The sequence below is a fragment of the Carcharodon carcharias genome, chromosome 16 (genome assembly GCF_017639515.1).
Source record: "Carcharodon carcharias isolate sCarCar2 chromosome 16, sCarCar2.pri, whole genome shotgun sequence".
Classification (NCBI taxonomy): domain Eukaryota; kingdom Metazoa; phylum Chordata; class Chondrichthyes; order Lamniformes; family Lamnidae; genus Carcharodon; species Carcharodon carcharias.
In genome coordinates, this window is record NC_054482.1 from 73,747,829 (window position 1) to 73,766,722 (window position 18,894).

At 39.7% G+C, this 18,894-nt stretch overlaps 1 protein-coding gene across 5 annotated transcripts in view; it reads right to left on the reverse strand.

Moving 5' to 3' along the window:
* Positions 1–18,894, reverse strand: part of ttc39a (tetratricopeptide repeat domain 39A) — a 106,983-nt gene that overhangs the window by 11,010 nt on the left and 77,079 nt on the right. For all 5 annotated transcript variants that reach the window (XM_041208491.1, XM_041208492.1, XM_041208493.1 and 2 more), the window contains 5 exons: positions 16,796–16,887; positions 8,569–8,689; positions 7,844–7,955; positions 3,974–4,088; positions 757–873 (listed from right to left, as the gene is read on the reverse strand). In XM_041208491.1, the coding sequence (XP_041064425.1) occupies positions 757–873; positions 3,974–4,088; positions 7,844–7,955; positions 8,569–8,689; positions 16,796–16,887 (557 nt within the window). The remainder of the gene's footprint in view (positions 1–756; positions 874–3,973; positions 4,089–7,843; positions 7,956–8,568; positions 8,690–16,795; positions 16,888–18,894) is intronic.

Here is an 18,894-nt window from a genome sequence, read left to right on the forward strand (position 1 = left end):
ATATGTAATATTGAAAAGCTTGCTTCGGTAATGGAACTATGAAACTACCAGATTATCAAATAAAACCATCTGATTCACAATGCCCTTTAGGGAAGATAATCTACCATACTTTCCTGGCTTGGCCTATATGTGACTCCAGACCCACAACAAATATGGTTGATTCTTAATTGTTCTCTGAAACAGCCCAGCCATACAGCTGTATTCCAGAAAAGTGGCTCACGGTCACATACTCGAGGTCAATTAAGGATGGACAATAAATACTAGCAGCACTCACATCCCATGAATCGATTTTAAAAAGAAGTCTCACTGTATCTTTTATGCCTGATCATGTAAATGGGGCCCCAGTTTAACATCCCACTTTTGACAATGTTGCACACACTCAATACTACATTGAATTCTGGGATAGAGCTTGAACTTATAGCATTCTGATTCAGAGCCAAAGGTTCTACCACTGGAACTTTTTCAAAGTCATGGATAACATAACTTTGGAAGAATAAACTTCTACAAAGGCACAGGTTCTGGACTTTATACAGTGTGAGAACAGGTGACCCGTCTGTTTGCAATCTCATGCCAATATATTCATATGCGTTCTGAGGTATGGTTAGCCAAGAACCCCTTGAGTTAGACTGTTCTCCTAGAATGTGTGGATGGTGTGAAATGAAGAATAGCAGGTTTTTTAGCAATATTTTCTGGACAAAGGAACAACGGAGATATTTTACTTTTATTAGTAGAAAAATAACTGTTAGATTTTCTTACTTTGCACTTTCCAGCAATTTTATTGTCTCCTCATTTCTTCCTGTTTGCATGCAGAGGAGACCATGTTCAAGCAAAGCATTTGGAATCAAGTAATGGTCATATTGGATCATCTGCTCTCTGAAATAGAAAGTGACAGCAAAAGACTTGTTAATTTAAAGAAGAATGGAAAAAGATATTTGCTGATCTGGGATTAAAATCAGCTATAATTAGCAATAACTCCAAATTGCTTTCCTTTTTAGGTTCTCTACACTTTTTAAGGAAGGAGGAGAGAACAGTCTTGACACCACATTCACAAGGACACCACATTCACGATCAGTGCTAATCTGTGGTAAATCCAGAAATATCTCTTACAAAAGCTACTTTTCAAATAATGCCATCAAATAGTGAGATTTGCACATCCATTCACAGCTGAGGGAATACAGAATTCTGGTAATGAATCAGTGAAATTTACAGCACAGGAGGCATCCGGCCAATTGTAACTCTTTCGAGTACAAACACGTTTCCATCTGTTTCAGATGAAGTTACATTGTTTCGTAGTTTGCCATTGTGAGATTTGAACTCTTGATCTTGGGGTTACAAACCCAGTACCATAACCACTTGGCTATTTAGGCCAAGCCTCTGGCCAATTGTATCCACACCGACCATCAAGGAGCCAAGTAATCTAGTCCCACTTTCCTGCACTTGGTCTGTAGCCTTGGATGTGCACTTGAAATGCTGTAACCTGCAAGTAATTTTTAAATGTTATGAGGGTTTCTGCATCTATTGCCCTTTCAGACAGTGAGTCCTAGATCCCCACCACATACTCGCTGGGTGAAAAAAATTTCCCCTTGAAACCCCATCCATTTCTTTCCCTCCTATCCATTGTATCTAGACTCCATAGAATTGTATACACTTCAGTTAGCTCTCCCCTTGTCCTCCTCTGTTCCAAAGAAAACAACCCTAGCTTATCCAATCTTTCCTCATAACTAAAATTCTCCAGCCTAGGCAACATCCTTGTAAGTGCCCTCTGTACCCTCTCGAGTGCAATCACATCTTTGGAGCAAGTGACCAGAAATGCATATGGTACTCCAGCTGTGGCCTAGCCAGTGTTTTAGACCACTCTAGCTTACCTTCCCTGCTCTTATATTCTATGCCTCTTCCAATAAAGGAAGGTATCCTGTTTCCCTTCTTGACCACCTTATCTTCTTGTCCAACCACATTCAGGGATCTGTGGGCAGGCACTCCAAGGTCCCTCTGCTCCTCTTTACTTCTCAGTATCCTACCATTTCTTGTGTATTCTCTTGCCTTGTTTGTCTTCCCCAAATGCATTACCTCATACTTTTCCAGACTTAACTCAATTTATCACTGTTCCTCTCAGCTGATTAGTCCATTGACTAGGAATATGAATGATGTGGCTACAAAAACAAGTCAGAGGCTAGGAATCCTGTGGTAACTCACCTGACTCCCCAAAGCCTATCCACCAGTGTGTATCATCTGCAAGATGCACTGCAGGAACTCACCAAGGCTCCTTAGACAGCACCTTCCAAACCCATGACCGCTCCCATCTAGAGGGACAAGGACAGCAGATGTGGGAACACCACCAAGGCACAAGTCAGGAGTGTGATAGAATAGTCTCCACTTGCCTGGATGAGTGCAGCTCCAACAGCACTCAAGAAGCTTGACACCATCCAGGACAAAGGAGCCCACTTGATTGGCACCACATCCAGAAACATTCACTCCCCTCCACCGCTGACGCACAATGGAAGCAGTGTGTATCATCTGCAAGATGCACTGCAGGAACTCACCAAGGCTCCTTAGACAGCACCTTCCAAACCCATGACCGCTACCATCTAGAGGGACAAGGACAGCAGATGTGGGAAACCACCACCTGGATGGAAGTTCCCCTCCAAGCCACACACCATCCTGACTTGGAAATATATGGCCATTCCTTCACTATCACTGGGTCAAAATCCTGAAACTCCCTCCCTAACAGCACTATGGGTGTACCTCCACAAATGGACTGCAGTGGTTCAAGAAGGCAGCTCACTACCACCTCGAGGGCAATTAGGAATGGGCAATTAATGCCGGCCTAGCCAGCAATACCCACATCCCATGAATGAATTAAAAATGCCTGCATTGTATAGCTTTCTTCATCATCAACCACATGGACAATATTTGCATTATCTGCAAACTTCTTAATCATAGCAATTACTTTCAAGTCTAATCTGATTATATACCACAAAAAGCAAGGGACCAAGTCCTAACCCTGAAGAACCCCCGGAAACAGTTTTCCAGTTGTCGAGAAACATCCATCGGCCATTAATGTTTGCTTTGAACCTCTTGAGTCAATTTTGCATCCAACTTGGCCTTGGATCCCATGGGTGTTTACTTTTGTGATCAGTCCGTCAGATCTTATCAAAAGCCTTGCTGAAATCCATACAGACTACATCAAATGTACCTCATTGACCCTCCTTGTTACCTCTTCAAAAAATTCAACCATGTTCATCAGACACAACCTTCACTGAACAATTCAATGCTTGCTTTGATTATTCTGTGTCTTTCTAAATGAAGATTTTTTCTGTCCCTTAGAACTTTTCAAATTATTTTCCCACGGCCAAGGTTTGGCTCATTGGCCTGTAATTATTTAATCTATTCCTTTCTAGACGATAGGGCAATGTTAACTGTTCTTCAGCACATGCCTGTAGCCAAAGAGGTTTGGAAAATGATTTTCAGAGCCTCCTATTCTTTTCGCGCTTCCCTCGACAGCCTAAGATACATTTCATCCAGGCCTGAAGGCTTATCCACTATCAAATATGTTAAATGTCTTAATACTTTTACTCTGTTAATTTTATCTAATATTTTATGCACTTCCTCAGTAGTAATGTCTGTTTTATCCCTTTTATGAAAACTGATGCGAAGCATTCATTAAGAATTACACTGATGTCTTCTGTCTCCACACACAATACCCTTATGGCCCCTAATAGGCCCGATTCTTTTAGTTATCCTCCTGTTCTTTAAGTATTTTTAGAAAATATCCATGTTTTTCTTGATTTTACATGCCAATATTTTTCATGCCCTCTCTCTGCTTTCCTAATTTCCTTTTTAACTTCATCCTTACAATATTTATACTCCAAGGTTTTCTGCAGTATTGAGTCCTCAGTCCTCATCATAAGCTTCCCTAAAAATATTAGGGAAAACATGTAGATGCTAAATTAGGCTGTCAGTCAGTTGTACTTACTTTGTATGAATCCAACGGAAGGATTGTTCTGCTTCCAAAAGTTTTCCCAAGTGCTTCAGACAAAGACCTTTGAGCAGCTTCACCAAACACTGGTCATCCACCAGGAACTCAGTTGCTGAAAATGAGAGAAGTAATCAGAAAAGCTTTTTTTTTTAAGAAATCACAAATAGATCTCTCATTATTTAACCTTGTTTATCTTCTGAGAAAGATGAGCACATCCTCTATTTAATACCAATGAGGTATCAGAATAAAACAGTGTTATGTCATCCAGGAAGGATTACGCTATCTTGTGTACACTAAAGATTTGTATAACTATTTATTTATAGGACCTTTAGGATCCTCGGAATGTCCTGAAGTGCTTCATAGCTAGTTAAGTACTTTCTGAAGTGCAATGGCTTTTGTGATGTAGGAAAATTTGCAATCCAATTTCTGCAGAGCAAGGTCTTACAAACAGAAAACGAGATAAAGGGTTAGATAATCTGCTTTTAATGGGGGCATTGGTTGAAGAATTCATGTTGGCTCGGACACCGGGAGAACGCTGATGCTCCTTTTTAAATAATATCATGGAATTTTTACATCTATCTGAAGGGGCAGATTGGGTCTGAACTTAGTATCTCCTGAAAGATGGTAACTCTGCCAGTGCAGCACTCTCGCTGTTTTGCGTTGAGGGAGAATGCAGGATGCCATCACATTCTGAACCTCAATTATGCTGCTGTTGAGAGTTGTGCAACAGAGAGCAGGTTCTTTTCAAGAGAATAAAAGTCTAAAAGCCAATCAGTTCTGCCATTGCATATCTAATAAGAAAAATGAACATGAATCATGAGCATTTCTGGCACAAGCAAAGACAACAAAGAAAATGACAATTTCATCCAGTATATATGTTAAACAGATCATGTGATGGATTCAAAAACCAAATTATTAACATAGTGTTGCAAAATTTTTTTGAATGCGTGTTGATTGTTTGTTTCCTCTGGTAAAACTTCATTCCAGTCTTGTTCTCCTTGTGTACCATTCTGTTTTTGGAAGTGCTAAAATAATGCATGATTTCTGGGTACAATGAGCTTTGATTGTAGATTGCATATACTGAAACATGAAACCAATATCAGTGTATTTGTTTCACAAGTGTTGTTATAACAGCCTCACTTTAAAACATTGGGCTGTAACTTCTGAATACCTCAGTGTCGGATTACAGGGGTATCCCAAAGATGCGCTGGGGAATCCCTCTCAGAACTTCACAGGTAAAGGTTTGCACAGCAATTGCCCAGAAGTGCAAACTTCCTCTGGGCAATTACGCTATGCTAGGAACCTCCAAAAATGTGACTTAAATTGCAAACTTTGGATGGTTCCCGCTGTGTTACACAAATAGTTACCCAGAGAAAGTTAAAAGAATTAAAACCTCTTCTAACTTCTGGGTGACTATTGTAAAGACGCAGACCGACCCTCCACAACCACCTCCGCCGAACCCCCCCCTCCAACAATGGGGAATTCACCCTGACTAACCCCACCCACCCAGGGTTCAATCCCCTGCCCCTTCAAGACCCCCTGCCCCCTCCTTGAGCTCCGACCCTCGTGCTTGTGCTGTAAAAAAGGAGGCACCTCCTTCTTCAATCCAACTCTGCTGGACTGCAATGCTGGGCCTCAAGGACAGCTGCACTGCCTGGATCTTGCCTGGGCTGAGACGGAAGATTGGGCGAGACAGACACGGAGGAAATTTAGAGGGAGTAACTAGCCACGGAGTGGCAATCTGACACTAAATCCACTCCAAGGATTGCCACTCCAAGGAATTTACAGCCCATTATATATCACCTTTGTGATTTTCCTGATGTATTTTTATATAAATTTCAGTGGGGACTTCTCCAATTGCCCACATTATTTTTGGCAGACAATCCACAGAAACCCTGGTCAAAATGGTTTAAATGCGACTTCAGGGTTTCTATGGATTTTCCACCGAAGTTAAGGAGAACCCTGTGGATATCAATTGTACACTAAGTGTCAGATGTCTAAAGGCAGTTCAAAGTTTATGCATTCGTCCCCTCCAGTGCACCAGTAATTTTTTTTCATTTTTCATATCAACCAGCCATACAGCTCTATGAAATTGCTAATTTGATGATGTTTTGTGCTGAATTACTGGTGATTTTCTGCTTATGCTGCCCGCACCTACTGGCAACTGGGTTAGGACAGTCAAGCCATAACAGCTGGCAAGGATAGAGGTTTTAATTCATTCTTTTGGTGTGGACCTTGCTGACAGAGGCAATTTTTGGATGTCACCAGTTTCCCATTTTGCAGTGGTTTAATACAACTCAATGACTTGCTAGCCACCTTAGAGGGCAGTTCCTTGTAGGTTAGATCTGATGAGGAAATATAACCAGCTGTTATATTTCCAGACTTTTAGAGCCAAATTCAAATTTTTAAACTGCCAAGGTGGAGTTTGAATTTGTATTCTCTGGATTATTAGTCTAACCCTCAGGATGAGTCCAGTAGTATAACCATTACAGTATCAGAAAATGATCATTTCCACAACCTGTCTAAGGAGGTTTCAAACAAATTCCCAAAGTTGAAAGCACAGTGTTCTTGGGTATTGTGTCATTCAGTCCCCAGAGAACAAAACTCTCTTTCAATATTGTATTTTGAGAAGATATTGAGCCATGGTAAGTTTGTGCCTGTGGGAGTGACAGAGTGCACCAAGTTTTGGTACATCAGACTCTGCCTCAGAACAGAGACTGATCTATGATGTAAGATTTAACAAGACATAGATTAGTTCAAACAGCAATGAGGAGTAGTTGTCAGATCTGAAGCTGGGAGTTGGGGCAAAGGAAAGCCTGTGAGCAGTGGCTGTCTGCTCAGTGCAGCTTGGAAGCTTGGATCGTGCCAGTAATTAGATGCTGGGGTGCAGCCATGTAAACCCAGTGGGATGCAGTCTCAGAAGAGACTGAGCAGCTTGAAGGTGAGCAGTTGCTGGGCATTTTGTTGCTGAGCAGTTCTGTTGCCTGACAGCTAATTGCAGACAAAAAAAGGAGGGCCTCCAGGTTGAACAGCAGCTGCTGTTGTAGGGAAACTGGAGGCTAAATTCTCAAAGGAGAGGGGCTGAAATCCTTCATGAGGAAGACAGTTTGAAGGATTTTTGAGATTGTGAACACTAATGTCTAGGTAGGTTGCTGAGAAAATTCATGGGATCCGTCTTGGTTGTGTTTTTCATTTGATGTGTGTTTTGTGTTCAACTATAGTTAATTGTTAATTCTGGATGTTGGAGTATAAGATGGATAGCACTGATTGTTTGCTTGTTGACTCTTGTATAGTAAAAAATCTTCTGTTTGTTTAAAACCATGGAATCCTGTGGCTTTATTCTTTTAGTAAACACCTGGATTTCAAATTTTCTCTACTTTAAATAAAGAGTTACTGGTCCCTAACTGGATCTTAACAATATTTTTAAAGTCATTAGCAGAATCTCATGTATTTACTCATGGAATATCTGAAATCCTTAGCTGTATAACCATTTGGCAGTTCCCTCTTCTCTCTCTTCAGGTACCATGCCCTGTGTTGGTAACCATATGTGTTGGTTTGTGGTTATACTTGGCAAGGTACTGCAATGGTTTACTGTTGCCTTCTGTAGACTCTCCCACTCTTGTCACCTCCCATAGTGTATTGGAAGGATCTACAAGTTCTCACTCAACCAGTTGGTCTACATTATAAACTCACCTTCCTTGCCCATCAAAACCCAGCATAGGACTTGAATCCAGTGCATCTGGCTCAGAGGCAGGGTGCTACCCAATGCGCCACAAGATCTCCCCTAACTCCCTCCTACTTTTCCATAATTCTACAGTTTATTACTGCTTAATGTTAAATTCAACAGAAGCTTCAGATTGGACTAACCTGGGGCACTTTCAAGTATCCTCTCCGCTTCATTAAGTGTTTCAAGTATACCTTCAGTTAGATCTTGATGTTTCCCAATCACTGTATAGCCATTCCAAATATACATCATTTCCTGAAAATATATTTACTAAATTACATCTCTTTTACTACTTTTTACACTCTATGCAGGTGGTTCTTATGAAAGATTTTTAACAAAAAATAAATTGTGTGATTAGGCTTATTTGAAAAAATTCGTTACTCTAAAGTAACTTTCATAATCTGTCACAAGTGGAATGAATGATTACATGCAAAATGAAACATTTTCAAATTTGCTATTAGTTGCTGCATGCATACATTTTAATACTTCAATTCTGTTCTGTTGGTTGTTGTAGGTTTGGTACCAGCATCATGGAGAATCTGAACTGCAGAAAATACACAACATATAAGGAAGGGAACAGGGGAAATAGAGAACAATGGACTGCAGCAGTTGAAGAAGGCAGCTCAGCACCATCTTCTCAAGGGCAATTAGGGATGCTAGCAATGCTCACATCCCATGAAAGAAAAAAAAGGAGAGAATAAATTACAGTAGGATTTCACCAATAGAGAGTGTAGTTTTTTTCACCAAATGATTGCATCTTATGATAAAATTTCATGACAAAAATGAACAAAGGTGAAAACAAAAAAAAAAGCACTGAGAATGGCAACCTTTTCTGAAAGTAAGGTACATTGCTATACAATATACTCACCAGAGCAGGTACTGGGAGTTTTACGGGATTCTGTGTAAGATACCTTCGAGCCTTTCTGATGGCAAACTTTTCTGTTGGCAGAGACTTCCCAGCAATTTTCTGTTTCATACTTGGCACTTTTCTGGTGTCAAAATCATGTGAGATATAGATATGTTTAATATTCTCCAACATTTTCTCACATACAATATTCACACAGCAAAATCAGAATTCTCAAAGCAACATAGAACATACGAAATAGGAGCAGAAGTAGGCCATTCAGCCCCTCGAGCCTGCACCGCCATTCAATAAGATCGTGGCTGATCTGTTTATGCTTCGACTTCTACATTCCCATCTACCCTTGATAACCTTTGATTGCCTTTTCTAACAAGAATCTATCTATCTATCTTTCTATCTATCTCTGCCTTAAAAATATTCAATGACCCTGCCTCCACTGCCTTTGGAGACAGAGAGTTCCAAAGTTGCACAACCTTCTGAGAAAAAAATTCCACCTCATTTCTGTCCCAAAAGGACAAACCCTAATTTTAAAACAATGCCCCCTAGTTCTGGACTCACCTACAAGAGAAAACATCCTTTCCACATCTACATTGTCAATACCATTCAGGATCTTGTACATTTCTATCAAGTCACCCCTCACTCTTATAAGTACCAATGGAAACAAGCCCAGTCTGTCCAACCTTTCCTCACAAGACAACCCACTCATTCCAGGTATCAATCTAGTAAACCTCCTCTGAACAGTCTCCAACTCATTTACATCCATCCTTAACAAAGGAGCCCAAAACTGCACACAATATTCGAGATGCAGTCTCACCAATGCCCTGTATAACTGAAGCATAACATCCTTACTTTTATGTTCAATTCCTCTTGTAATAAAGGATAGCATACCATTATCCTTCTTAATTACTTCTGTACCTGCATACTGTTTGTGATTCGTGCACTAGAATCTAGATCACTCTGGTACCTCAGAATCCTGCAGCCATTCTCTGTTCAAGTAATACTCTGCTTTCTTATTCTTCCTGCCAAAGTGAACAAATTCACATTTTCCTATATTATATTCCATCTGCCAGATTTTTGCCCACTCCTTCTACCTATCTATATCCGTCTGCAACTTCCTCTTTCTGACTGAACTTTGAGTCATCTCCAAATTTAGCTACCATATCTTTACTCCCCTCATCTAAGTCATTGACATAAATTGTAAAAAAAAAAAGTAGAGGCCCCAGCATAAACCCCTGCAGGACTTCACTTGTCATGTCCTGTCAATCAGAAAAAGACCCATTTATGCATACTCTCTCTGTTCTGCCAGCCAGCCAATCTTCTATCCATGTTGCTCCCTACACCATGAGCTTTTATTTTCCACAATAACCTTTGATGTGGCACCTTATCAAATGCCTTCTAGAAATCCAAGTACAGCACATGTCCAAGCCTACAGGTTCCCCTTTATCCACAGTACATATTACTCCTTCAAAGAATTTCCGATAAATTGGTTAAATATGATTTCCCTTCCACATGCTGACTCTGCCCGATTACGTTGAGCTTCTCTAAGTGCCCAGCTATAGTCTTGTTAATGATTGATTCTAATACCTTCCCCACAGCAGACATCAAGCTAAATGGCCTAATGTTTCCAGTTTTCTGCCTCCCTCCCTTCTTGAATAGAGAGATTATATTTGCTACTTTCCAGTCTGATGGAACCTTTCCAGAATCTAGTGAATTTTGGAAAATTAACACCAACGCATCCACTACCAAATTAGTCACCTCTTTTAAGGCCCTAGGATGAAGTCCATCAGAACCCAGAGACTTGTCAGCCCGCAGCTCCATCAGTTTGTTTAGTACTGCTTCCCTAAGGACTGTAATTTCACCAAGTTCCCTTCTCCCTTCCACCTCCTGATTTACATGCTCTAATGTATTTCTCCTGATTAACCTTTTAGTCAGTTGTTCTTTGTCATTCTTTATATTCTGATCAATCATCTGACCTGCCACTCATCTTTGCGCAGTTATATGCTGTTTCCTTAAGTTTGATGCTTTCCTTAACTTGTTTAGTTAACCACAGATGGCAGGTCCTGCCCTTAGAATTTTTCTTTATAATAGGAATATAGTTATTCTGAGCATTCTGAAACATCCCCTTAAATGTCTGCCACTGCTTCTCTACTTATCTATCCCCTAGCCTAGTACCCCAGTTCACTTTGTGGGCTTTCATGCCCACATAGTTGCCCTTATTTAAGTTTAAAATACTACTCTTAGACCCACTCTTCTTCCTTTCAAACTGGATGTAAAATTCAATCATATTGTGGTCACTGCTACCTAGGGTGCCTTCCCTCTGAGGCAATTAATTAATCCTGTCACGTTACACAATACCAAGTCTAATATAACCTGCTCCATGGTTGATTACAGAATGTTCTGTTCTAAGAAACTCTCTCAAAAGCATTCTATGAACTTCTCATCCAGACTACTATTGCCAATCTGATTTTTCCAGTTTATATGTAGGTTAAGACCATCCATTATTATTGCTGTCTCTTTATCACAAGCACCCAATAATTCTTCCTGTATACTTTGTCTTACATTGTGGTTACTATTAGGGGGCCTGTAGACCACTCCCACCAGTGACTTCTTTCCCCTACTATTCCTTATCTCCACCCAAATTGATTCTACATCCTGATCTCCTGAACCAAGGTCATCTCGAACTATTGCACCAATGCCATCCTTGATCAACAGTGCTACCCCTCCAACTTTACCCAGCTTCCTATTTTTTTTGAATATCACATAGCCCTCAATATTCAGGACCCAAACCTTGTCATCCTGCAGCCAAGTCTCCGTAATGGCTAGCAGATCATATTTATTTACTTCAATGTGCTATTCTATAATCCTCAGTTCCCATGTTACTATAATTGTCTCCTGCCTTGAATCTACCCCTTGAGTTGCCACACCTACCCAAGCTTGGTCCCTCACCGCCCACTCCCCCCTGCCACCTCCTTCTCCTTTCCCTCCCTCCTCCTCCCCCCCCCCCCCCCCCCCCACCACCACCACCCAACCCCAACCCTTTGTTTAATTTAAAGTCCTCTCTACTTCCTAGTTATGCAATTTGCAAGAACACAAGTCCAAGCATGATTCAGGTGTAGACCGTCCCAACGGTACAGCCCCCAATTTCCCCAGTACTGGTGCCAGTGCCCCACGAACTGGAACCCACTTCTCGCACACCAATCTCTGAGCCCTGCATTCATCTCTCTAATCTTATTTGCTCTATGCCAATTTGCGCATGGCTCTGTTAATAACCCAGAGATTATTACCTTTGAGGTTCTGCTTCTTAATGATACCTCTGTAGTAATCCATCATACCAGTTCAACACAAGGATAACATGAAGTATTAATTTATCACAGTAATCATTAAGAACACCACTGGTATGTTGAAGCAGCGCTTCACAAGATCTAGAGATGCATGCACCACAGTCAGGCTAAGGTTTCGAGGATCACGTTCTCATATATGCAGGCACAACTTCACTATTGCCATATGCCTTGTAACTTCCTCAGCACTAATATTTATCTAATTTCCCTTAAAGAAGTGCAATGGCCTCCACCCCAACCATTTCATGTAGAAAAACACTCCATGCTCCAACTAACCTGTGTGTAAAGAAATTTCTCCAAACCACTCTCATTGCTTTGTTGGTGATCATTTTAAATTGCTGACACCATAAAACTAATTTTTCTACCTATCAAAAATCTTCATATTTTGATTACCTCGATTAACTCTCTACTTAGCCCTAACTGCTCCTGTTGTTAATAACTCCAGTGTCTCATGTCACCTCATGACTATCATTTCCCATTCACCATGGTGAATCTATGTTATTCACCTTTAGGGCTTCATTGTGCCTTAAATAATGGGTTACCTGAAATGGAACACACCCCTATTTGTGGTCTAACCAATGTTTTGCACAAATCCATCATTATTTCTTTACTCTTGCACCCTGAGCTCCTATATATAAGCCCCAATTTTTAACTATTTGCACTCTCACTTTCAGGGCATGATTTATGTGAACCCTTAGGTGCCTTTGTTCATCCATCTCCATCCTACACTCAACTGACTTTCTTTTCTCCCAACATGTATTGCGTTACACATTATTCTCATTAAATTGTATCTGGCACCTCTCTACCCTATTCTGCTAATTCACTTATCTTCCTGATTGTTTCAGAATGCTCCTCAATGTTTGCTAACCTTTCTACTTGCATGTTGTCAGCAAATTTTGTGATTGGCATCTATCGGGGAGGTCATCTTGCACAGTGGATAGCGTCCCTGCCTCTGAGCCAGAAACTCTGAATTCTAGTTCCACCCCAGGACTTGACGGCCAAGGAAGGTGCATTTATAACGTGGCAAAACAAGTTGAGTATCAACCTGAAAATCCTTCCAACACACAACAATGGCAGGCGGCAAGGGCAAGAATTCCTGGTCAGTCAGGTGATGGAAAAAATTGAAGCCTTTACCATCACTATCCATAGCTCCAGACTACAACATGCATGTAAAAGTGTATGCTTCACAGCAGCTCAGGCTCTGAGTAAACTATAACACACTGCCAAGGCACCTATATATACTGAGAACAAAAGTGGACCCAACACTGACTACTCCAACTCACCCTCCGTTTGAGCAATTCTCACTTAAGCCAATTCTTTGGTGCCAATTTTTGTGATCAGGCTTACTTAAGTACTGAGGCAATCTGACAGTTCTAATCACAGAATTGCCAGAAAGTGGCCATTCAGCCCGTCGTATCTGTGCTGACTCCTCGAATGAGCAATTCACCTAGTGCCATTCATTCCCCTGCCTTCCCCCCATAACCCTGTAATCATACATTGTGTAGGCAGCTCACCAATTCAGAGCGTGGGAAACCCAGCAGGCCAGCAAACATCTTAAAGCCAACCTGCAACTCTTAAAAGAGAGGTGGATTTTTCACAGGTGGCAAGTGGGCAGTGTGTTATTGAGGCAGCAGTAGAATATATGGCCGAGGCACCCCAATATACTTTTGTGGATGCCTTCAGATCACCACCTGGTCATTCAGTGAATTAGCAAGTAACAGCAGAAAGACCTGGCTGCGGGATCAATGCCAGCAGCATACTTCCAAGCTTGTATTTCAGCAAGAAATTTAACTATATTACCAAACTGCCAAAGTCAGACCCTCTTCTCATCTGCACAAAGACAACTGGGGATGAGCAGTAAATGCAAGCCTTGCTAGTGAAGCACAAGTGTACCACAAATTATTTTTTTTAAATCTCTTACTCCCTCCCCAGCCCTACAACACCATACTTTAACTTCATTATTAGCAATGTTTTTTTTTCATTGCTGCTTCATATGTCTGCATTCCAATCACCAATAGTACATCTCTGCTTCCACTCTCAGACTGCAACTGCCCATGATATGTGAATGGGTTGAGGAAGTAGCAGTGGCTACACTGATTGACAAGACAATTGCTTTGAGATTTTAAATGATTAATTGCCGCCATTCAATATTTAAGTTAGGTCTCCTTCTGGTGAGACTGCTGGCCATCTAAATATTGGAACGGGCATACTTTCAGCTGTAAATTGTTGTTCTCGCTTGTAATTTTAAATGCTATTCCTGTCAACAGGATGATAAAATGAAAATAAGCCACTTCCTATTATATGTAAACCTAGCCAAGCTTCTCCATTTTAAGCCTGCTGCTGAATTCTCCTAACAAGCTTCATGAACCACCTTATTGAGCATACTCTGAAAATCTTCGCTATCTCTTCTCAGTCAGTCAATCATTTCATCTCCAACTGCACCTTTAGCCCAAGATCAGTGGGAACCTAAGAGAAACAGTACTAAGGGCCCTTCTGTCATTTCTCCAGAGATTCTGCCAACCTTCCCAAGGAATGAAAGGCTTAACGTATGAGGAACGTTTGAGGACTCTGGGTCTATACTTGATGGAGTTTAGAAGAATGAGGGGGGATCTGATTGAAACTTACAGAATACTGAAAGGCCTGGATAGAGTGGACGTGAGGAAGATGTTTTCATTAGTAGGAGAGACTAGGACCCGAGGGCACAGCTTCAGAGTAAAGGGTAGACCTTTTAGAACAGAGATGAGGAGAAACTTCTTTAATCAGAGAGTGCTGAATCTATGGAATTTATTGCCACAGAAGGCTTTGGAGGCCAGGTCATTGAGTGTATTTAAGACTGAGATAGATAGGTTCTTGATTGGTAAGGGAGAATGGGGTTGAGAAACTTATCAGCCATGATTGAATGGTGGAGCAGACTCGATGGGCCGAATGGCCTAATTTCTGCTCCTATGTCTTATGGTCTTATGTATTTTTTTAAAACTTATTATTATTATTATGGTCTTATGGAATTCCTAACACTTAGAATGTCACCACTGGGTGAGCTCCTAATCACAGGTCTTTTGCACATCAGCTGCTTTCCCATATTATTCAATGATACAGACCCAGGAAATATACCTCAACTCAGCATATTACAGATCAGGGGTGTCTAGGAGGACAATCTGAGCTTAAATCTGTGTAAAGTAGTTAAACTAGCAGTTGATTAAAACCAAAATATTTGGCTCCCATTTTTAAACTGAAATTGGATTAATACATCTAAATTTTCATAGAGCCCTTAACTTGATATTTCTTTTGCCATCATTGATATGCAATTCTAGATGCAATTGCTGCAAAAATTATATCTCTTTTACTTTGTTGTCCTGATACTGAAGAGATTATTTAAGCAAGAATCTGAGCTTTTTTGATGTGCTGGTGTAAAGATCCATTAATATGTTGCCACCAGGGGGTAGCACTGCACTGCAGGACTGTTACTCCCCACAGTGGTATGGTTTACATTAATTGAAACAGCCAGAATTAATTATTTAATCCCAATATATGACTGTCTTCTGGGATTTCTGCTATATTAGTATAGTAGAATCAGAATTTAAGATGCAAGGCAATAAGGAACCATGGTCCAAATATACTGTTCAAGGATTTATTTGCAAGTACGTCAATTTTGCTTTAAAACAACAGCATTTAAAACTCAAAGATGCTAGAATCTTTTAAAATAAGGCACACATACTTCAATTTTTCATATACTCTAAATATCTTTACAACACAACGGATTGCTACTTGGCCTACTGGTTAAATGTGGGCAGTTGTGGCATATTGAGAAGCTAAATTTGCGCCTAAACCACTAGGATTTTCAACCTCACCACACAAGATTGGATCCTCTAGACAGTACATTCATCCAAAGGCCATTGTAGAACAAACTTCCAGGAAACAGAGTCAAATATTCCATAATTGGCTCATGACTTGCCCGAGACGTTTTTGCAAAACTTTTTCTAACAGCTCCCTAATGACTCAGTGGGTTTACACTAAACAGAAAGCGAGATCTCAAGTGATTCCCAGCCTATACTCAGTCACCTGAACTCAAGCAGAGCAGTAACAGGGGTGCTACAACTTGTATCAGTTGGTGACTAATGAAGGGGGAAATCGGCTAAGGTTTATCATTATCCTCCATTCCCTATTGGCAATATGATTATGGGTTTATGTGACACGGGGTGAAGTCAGGATTTTGTTCTGAGATGCCAAATATGATTGCATGTTCTGCTCACCCATGAAGAATGCTACGTGGTTGGGATAACAGCAAGCACTTGCTACCTATAATCCATATCCCAAAGGAGGAGTTAACACCCTCAGCAGAGCTGGAAATGGGCAAAACAGGCTTCTCTCAAGCTGATGCTTTCCCATAAGTATTAATATATTTTCAATTACCACATCAATACATTGGTGTAATCTATTTCTAACAACATTTCAAGTTTGTATGTTAATGGAGAATATGGTGTAACAATTTAGAAATGTTCTAAAGGTATACATGTGTGTAAAATGTGATTACCTAGAATTATTTCTGGAAATCATTCGTGTCAATAGTAATCAGTATGTAGAAAACTTATTCAGCCAGTCAGCAGGCAGAGCAGAGCCTTGTTGCATGCAAGATTGCAACATTTCTGTTCTGTTGTAGAGTGTTTCCCCTCCTTTACAAAAAGGTTATTTTATAAAAGGAAATATATGCACTGAAATGTGAAACTCAAAGACACTAATGTGACTTTTCTGAGCTGAATGATCTAAACCTTGATGATAATACATAAAGTTAAAAACATACAATGTCAAAAACATTTATATTTTTCAAGAATGAAAATATCATTAAACTACAGTCAAAACAAATGAAGACAAGCATATTAGTTCATTAAACAACTGACCTAAATAGTTCAATTTCATCATCTCCAAAAGGTTTGTAGTCCTCATCCTCAAGCATGCCAAGATAGGCTGCTTTCATGTACATATATGTTGACTGTTAAAGGGAAAGGAAAAGATTAGGGCAACAGTCAAACCTAGTCATTTTAAATTTTTTCTTGTTTGTTTCAACTTTTTCAGTATCATTTGCTTATTGTGATTTTTTTACATTATAAATATTACATACATTATTTAATTCCAGTAATAGGAACGACCTGCCTGATCTTTCTTCTGTTTATAATCAGATTAAAAACAAATAGCCAATTTATAACATTAAAATACAGGTAGAAATTAGTTTCCATGTCATCTTTGCAATATCAATGTTTTCCAATCAAAGTAGGGAGAATTTCATTGCATCTGTCTGAGTTACATTCAAACCAAGTTCTACAAGTCAAAAACATCTTTTCCACTGTAACCTGCCATGTCTATGAATCATTAAATGCCAAACAAGGACATACAGACTGAATTGATGCTATAGATGCCATTCTGAATTTAAACACCGTTAGATTAACATTCAGACTTGTAAACACTGATCATCACTAGATCAAGGCATTTGCCATCCTGGTCATGTTAATCTGGTAACTATTGGGCTCATTTTTAATAGATTCTAGGTTTACCATGCTAGTATTTTGGAAGCAACACTTTTTATCTCATGTCCCTCTGGTTTACCATTGTTTCTGCCACTAAACAATGGAATGATAAATATTGAAGAATTGTGCTTTTAGTTCATTTTAAAAAGGAACACAGTTTATTTGAACACAATTCTTCCCTGCCTTAATGCAGCCAAACTAAGAGTGCATAATTTCAGTTTAGGATCAGAGGCTTCTAGCTAGCTGTTGGGGTGATGTTAATCTCAAAAGTGCCAAAGACATATTTACTATTCCAGGGAGCAAGTAACCCAGCCTCCATGAAGAAAACATTTTACTGACTAGGATTTTTGCACTGTATTCAGCAATGTTTAGAACTCAGTGGCAGGTTACTTTTCCATTATGTGTCTACTGGAAACACCAGGGAGTAAATTACTCAGAATAATGTTCTGAAACCCAGCTTCAAATCATCATTTATCTATCCTTCAATCTTGAACCTTTCCAGTAATGTCATTCTTTGCTATTGGGCACATTATGAATAAATATATATTCAGGGAACATTTCAAAAAACACATATACAATGGCCAATATAAAATATAGTAAACATTTCTCCAAGTGTAAATAAGAGCTACAGATCTTAAAATTAAGTAGATGCACAATGTGATTTTCAGTCAGTTCTATGGGGCTGGTTTTGGATCAGCCAAGGCACCTGCCTAAAAAATTCCTTACCTCTCCCCTCCCCTTTCCTTCCTTTACATCAGAAAATAACAAAATGGAAAAGCTAAAATGATGAAAGCTCAATTCAGTGAATAACAATGTGCTCAATACAAATGCCAGAAAATATTGCTGGAGCCAGGCAGCTTTTATTTTAGCTGCAGCAAGCTGGACCTCAGCTGACTTTGCTTTTAATTTCCAATAGATATTGTTACTGCCTAATATTTGCATGACTCACTGTAGTTAGGTCTTTAGTTTTTTATCAACATTGTACATGTGGAATGTATTATTCCACTATCAAACGTGCCTGTAATTATTATCAGAATTCTACAAATTTTGAAAAAATAAAATTCAGGCAATGTTAGTAACATTGTCTGCAAGAGTCTCTCCACATTTTGCCCCATGAGTTAGTAAAGTATCAAAAAACTACATTAAGGAGTATCTCCATATTTCTCTCGCAATGCACTTCAACCACATTACAATTCATTCTTTACTATGTCAAAGTAGCCAGTCCAGCATTATTAGTGTCAAATTTGAACATTTTTCATGAACTCAAGGACACTGGGAATGCCACGGGCTTATTGACTGAATCAGTGGATCAAATTGCATATGTGATTTTTACAACAATTATAGGGTACTTAATCTAGGTAGACTACGTATTACATATTGGGAATCTTTGAATAATGTGAAAAAAAAGATTTTCATTCTTGAGCAATAACTGTAGTCTATGAATCTGTACTTTATTTGTGTGAGCAATGTTTGAA